General features: G+C 43.0%; 1 protein-coding gene across 1 annotated transcript in view; it reads right to left on the bottom strand.

Annotated features, from left to right (window-relative positions):
* Window positions 1–1317: 1317 nt before the first annotated feature.
* acsl6 (acyl-CoA synthetase long chain family member 6) overlaps window positions 1318–6000 on the bottom strand; it is a gene marked incomplete at both ends in the record, with an annotated part of 30738 nt that continues 26055 nt past the window's right edge. Inside the window, 10 exons of the mRNA XM_083910061.1 lie at window positions 1318–1458; window positions 1549–1620; window positions 1709–1810; window positions 1898–2041; window positions 2145–2261; window positions 2342–2430; window positions 3637–3709; window positions 4715–4810; window positions 5310–5444; window positions 5801–5935. Coding sequence (XP_083766187.1) covers window positions 1318–1458; window positions 1549–1620; window positions 1709–1810; window positions 1898–2041; window positions 2145–2261; window positions 2342–2430; window positions 3637–3709; window positions 4715–4810; window positions 5310–5444; window positions 5801–5935 — 1104 coding nt within the window. The remainder of the gene's footprint in view (window positions 1459–1548; window positions 1621–1708; window positions 1811–1897; window positions 2042–2144; window positions 2262–2341; window positions 2431–3636; window positions 3710–4714; window positions 4811–5309; window positions 5445–5800; window positions 5936–6000) is intronic.

Here is a 6000-nt window from a genome sequence, read left to right as displayed (position 1 = left end):
TTCTTTTTTGTTTAAAAGTTTGTTCTGTTTCGTGTCGTGGGATTTTTACGTCGTTTTACAAAGCCTTGCACTAGCAGCAGAGGCTGTGGGCAGCTGCATACAACCTGCTATGAATGGATGGATGGATGGCCTCACACAAAAAAAGAAAGAATTGCCTTTTTCCAAGTCAAATGGTTCCCGCACTGCAGGGCAAACTGCATGCACTGCCCTGAGCCCCAGGTTTTTCCCCATTTTCTTCTTCTTCTTCTTCTTTGATTTTCCTTTACCTGACACTCTGTGCAAAGACGAATGAACGAAAGGAAGAAGTGCATCAACTGTGCAGCGTTAAAAAACGTCAGTGGGGGCCAAGTTCTTCGTATAAAACAAAGAGCATGCAAGCCGATCCGCTGGTCACAGCTAGGTGGAGGTGGTTGTGAACACGTGGCGTGGATTTGAACTTCATTTTGATCTCAAAACAGGCGGATTTCGGTCTGTTCGACATGTTGATCGGATGTTCCATCGAGGTGCCACGCAAGGTATCACACATCTAACATTAACTAGACGTCTCCTTGAGCTACACTACACACACACAGAGACATACATGTCGTACGGCTGTAGATTTCGGTTGTTTTTTGGCTGGTAGGCGGTTGGGGAAAAAAAAACAAAAGTAACGGATTTGTTGACGTACAGTGTGACGTGTTCTTTGTGCTGCAAAGGAATGAGCATTCGATGGTTTGGTTTTGGTGGATAGCAGGTAATTAGGAAGTATCATGGAAGATCGAGCACGTACCCAAATGAAAAAGAAAAGTCCAACACAAAGACAAACGCGTATGAAGTCACATGTGTACGGCGATGCACTTACTACATCACAGATGAATGAAAAACAATCCACTAAAAGGACAAATACTGATAGCTTCTCAGTGCTCGACACACACACACACACGACTGCTGTTGAAGGCAGAGAGGAGTGAAGAAGCATTTTGTCAATGGAATAAAGCACCAGGTGCAAAAGGTCACCCACGATAGATCGCTTTACATTTGTTTGTTGCAAGAACAAAAACGTAAAGTAATTCCTTGTAAAAAATTTCACCTGTGATGCAGTAAATGCATACATAAAAAAAACAAACCCCAGAATGCTTCGACAATGTGCATTGATTTCTTTTCATTTAGGTATCGTTTCAATCTCCACCAGTACACGGCCATGTGTTTGGCTTTCTTTCCCAAAGCACATAATGGCCTAAGGTGTTGCATCTTTGACCAGTGAGGGTCAATAGTCACACATCGAATCTTTAAGTCCGAGATGCTTCTGGGAGAAAAAAAAATAACCAAGCGATCCTTTCACATGGAGATGCTGCTGTAGAGCTCCTCGATCTTCCCCTTGAAGAACTCCTTCAACTCTGGTCGCTTGGCCTTTAGTGTCGGAGTCAGGAGGCCGTTGTTGATGGAGAACATCTCGTCGTGGACGTAGATGTTCTTCACCTTCAAAACAAACAAGGATGAGATGAGGCTGAGATTCTCCCGCAAGGTTCTGCACACATTTATGTATATATAAGGCGTTTTGTAGGGTACCTGCTCAAAGGAGTGGAGTCCACTCGCCTTGCCCAGACGTACCAGATCGTCAAGGATCGCCTTCTTCACTTCCTGTTGACAGAGGAATGTTCTACACTTTTAGCATCCGTCCATTTTTGGATCGAGAAAGATTTAGAGCCATGAAAGCATCATCACCTACCGTGTTTTTACAGAGGTCGTTGTAGGTACCTAAGATGCCTTTCTTTTTGGCCCATGCAGGCATGACTTCAGGGTCAGGAACCACAATAGCCACCAAACACGACTGCAAAGAACCAACAGGGAACATGTTAAAAACCTAAAGCCATGTCTATAGCACATGAAGATACCATGAGCGTGTATTTGTCATTACCTGCAGACTGTCTCCATGAACGTAGAGCTGTGACACAGGCTCACTCCTGATGTAGATGTTCTCGATCTTCTCGGGGGAAATGTACTCGCCCTGCGCCAACTTGAAGATGTGCTTCTTCCTGTCGATGATTTTCAGTGTGCCATTCTACACGACATGAGGAGGAGACAACAGGGATCATCATCTACAACACGCCCATGACATGAACGACGCACAGTAAGATATCAGAAATCTGCGTCGTCCTGCTTACAGGTAACCACTTCCCAATGTCTCCAGTGTGGAGCCAGCTGTCTGCATCCAGCGTCTCGGCCGTCTTCTCCGGATCTTTGAGGTAGCCCTTGAACACGTTTGGTCCCTTCACACAAACCTAGACGAAAGATTAGCATATAGTTTTGCCCTCATCTCATCAAATAATATCTGTTGCTGTAATAATAACAAAACACTTACTTCTCCCTCTCCCTTAGCGGCAAAGTAGTTCTTCTCAGGAACATCCACCAGTTTAATGAGGTTACATGGCAGCGGAGCCCCGACGTGTCCTGTCAGCCAAAAAAAATGTATCATTAGAAACTCACATTTTCTTACATTCAGTGTCCTTGAAATTGTGACTGCAACATAATAAGTCAGTGAAATACCAGCTCTGAACAGCAGGGGCTGATGTTCGCCTGCATTTATCTTCCTGCTGCAAGTGGCACAACAGGCTGGGCACACATACCAGATGCCGCTCGTCACATGTTTTATTTTTAAATTGCAGTCACGCAACATTCATCGCAACATTGTTGTTTTTTGTTGCTGTCATTTCAGCCGACTCTACCTCTCAGAACAAAAGAATAAAGGTTTTTTGTTTGTAAGCTTGAACTTTTTAATTAGCTCCTCTTGCATCAGGTAGATTATGTGCAAGTCCTCGAGCCATTTCCAGTAAATGAACATGAGGAGGAGGAGGAGGAGGAGGAGGAGGAGGAGGAGGAGGAGTGTTTGGTTATAGTCTGGTTGGTTATAGGTTTAGTTGTCAGCCAGAATCAGCTAAAGACTGAGTGATCAAGTTATTAAATGACATTAAATTCACTTGCTGCCACTATCATTCTCCCAAGTGTCCATGTTTCTGCAGCAGGAATAATGTTAACCTCTAATACAGAAGTATGATGAACCAAACCTTACAGCATCATAGCAGCATAATAACAACTGATTGATCCTCAGAAGTGATCTGTTTTTGTTGTTGTTGTCACCGTCTATAAATCTTTGTCGTCACTGAAAGACTCAGCCTTATAATTAAGCATCAACGACGTGAGCGTCATTTGGAAAATTACCACGAAAGCCAAGAGGTTTAACCGAGAATAATAATGAAGCACACCAGAGCAGACATTACAGGCATGAGAGGCAGCTACCTTGTTTTTTTGGTACCTGCTTGTTGACGTTGGCCTGAAACCAAGTGACCAATTATCATTGTTACACACAAAAGAAGAGAGTCTACCTTTGTCTCTCAGACCACTCCCTTTGTTCCTTGATCTACTCGATACTTGCACCATGTCCTCCAGCTTAATTGTCTGTGAGCACTATAACTATTAATTGAACTGATAAATAGACCATGATTCGACTGTGGGAGTTATTTCCCCCCCCATCATAACTCCGCCACAGACCTTTGGACTGAGCGTGCAGTCGGGGGGAAAACAAGTTCAGTGAGTCAAGCGGAGATAAGCATCCATATTTTCCTTTTTCTAGGTCAGTGGCATAAACATTGGTCTCACCTGGAGTCCAGTCTCCAGGCGTGGTGTAGGTACAGCCAGCTGTGCACTCCGTCTGACCGTATGCTTCATACACCTACACAAAGAGAGGAGGAGGAGGAGGGATGATGCGTAAGGAAGGGAGGATTCATAGAGTTTACCAGACAAAAGAGGAGAGTTTGAATTCAAACTTGTTGTGAAGAATGCATCCCATAAAGTCTAAAACACAACTAGGTTATCACAAGGTAGATCTGACAGACACATACTGAAGCATTTGCACTGATAGTACATGTGTTTAGTCTATCCCCTGATTTAAAACATCAGTGTACATTTTTCTGAGGAGTATTTTCAGGTCAATTTATTGTCATTTTATTTATAACATGAGTTAACGTTAAATGTCCTTAAGTCGTTAGTTTTGGTCAATTTTTCTTAAATACGTTTACATTTAGAGGAAAATACATTAGATACAGAAGCACAACACCACCATGACTGGCTGGTATTGTCCAACATGTGCAGCTATAACAGCTTCCATTCTTCTTTTTCAGACTTTCCTGAAGATTTTGAAAATGTTTATGAGAATTTGAGCCCATTCATTCTGTTATATAAGGATTTATGAGGACGTTGGACCCGTCAAACCATGTCTTTATGGTCCTTGCTGTGTGCACAGTCATGTTGGAATAGAAAAGGACCTTCCTCCCCAAACTGTTGCCAGTCCCAACTCTTGTTTATTTGTTGTCTACTTGTGGGTTAGGGTGAGTAAGGACATGAGCACACATGTTGAACTTGCTGGCACAGACAAAGTCACTCATTCATTAGGAATCTTGGTTTGGAAAAACAAAAACGCCTGGCGCTTTAGCCGATAAATGTTCCATTATTGTCATCACCTAAATGCTTTCTGTGTCTGTTTGTGCTGAGTAAGCGAGGAAGAGAGAGAGATTCCTTCTCTGATTATAGCTTCAACAGTTAGGGTAAACTCAGTAAATGAACATTTCATATTTGGATATTGATTACAATCAGGGCTTGGATTAAGGATGGGCAGTTGTGAATTTTACAGATTGTAAATCATCCAGGAAATGAATTTAAATGATTGTAATCCTCTGACCTGGCATCCCAGAGCTGCTCTGAGGAATCCCAGGACACTGGGCGAGGTAGGAGCTGCTCCTGTAATGATCATCCTCAATCGTCCTCCCAGGCTGGCCTGTGTACAGATGAAACGACGATTATTAAGACGGGTAAATGTTGAACAAATCGTACTGTAGCACTTTATTTATATCGTCATGTATATACAGAACATTTACAACAATTGCGAGCAATCAACAAATCCTACAGTTAATGAATGAGCCTTATTAGTTTGTGACAAAATGTGCTTTGTATTTCTATCCACTTGCATTCCTATGGTACAATAGACCCACTGTACTGTGAGCTATGATGGACTGTGTCATCGACACATGAATAACAGGCCATCAGTGGGAACTGGGAAAGTCTAAATAATTGTCTCTTCAGTCTCATTTTGAATTCCTTGTGGCTAACTACAACGACAATTTCTCATCGCCAGTGTTACTGTTTTCCATCATAATTGGACATTTTTGTCTCTATGGTTACCTTGGAAAGTCCCAAGTTTCCCCTAAATGACACAGTATGGCATCGTTGTGGCACATGAGCAGGTGAGATGTGAGATGAAATCACTCTTTATTCACCTGAATCTTACTGAAGAAGATTTTGTCCCAGATGCTGTCACAGCGGATGACCCCCCTGCTGACCTCTGCACCTTTTCTCTTAGCAGCGAAGTTGAGCAGCCAACGTTTCAACGGGGTGTTGGCCTGGCTGAAGATCTGCAGAAAACGTGTAAATTCATTAAGAAAAGAACTAAAGTCTCAGGGAATCCACCTCCGGTTCTTTCATTCTGACTTTAGTAGCATTTAGTCTGATTAACTGATGCAAATGTACCGGAGATAACCAGGAAGTTCAAGTAAAATTAAGAAAAAAATGCTTCACTGCATAGAAAAGATCTTTGCTTGACTCATTAATGTTTCAATTCCTGTCAGATTTGGAATCACTTCCCCCCAGATAAGAGCTTATTTTCACAGCCCCGCGTTTTTAACTCCACACACATATATGAAGTGCGCCAAACCGACAAAAATCTGCTTCAAACACCAGTTTCCTGCGTGTGCTGATCCTCTCTTCTCACCTTGTCGTACATGCGGTTGAGAAGTCGAGGCACCACGGGAAAAATGGTCGGCCGCAAGGCCTTCATGTCGTCCGGGAGGAGCCGGATGTCGCCCTGATAGAAGCCGATCCGTCCTCCGTGGCAGTAAACCACAGACTGCAGAGACACACACACGCGTTAGCAGTGAGAAAATAACACATTTACTGTATATATACAATTCT

This window comes from Microchirus variegatus, assembly GCF_963457635.1.
Source record: "Microchirus variegatus genome assembly, chromosome: 2".
Taxonomy (NCBI): domain Eukaryota; kingdom Metazoa; phylum Chordata; class Actinopteri; order Pleuronectiformes; family Soleidae; genus Microchirus; species Microchirus variegatus.
The sequence above is the reverse complement of the archived record's forward strand: the minus strand, read 5'-3'. Positions and strand labels throughout refer to the sequence as shown.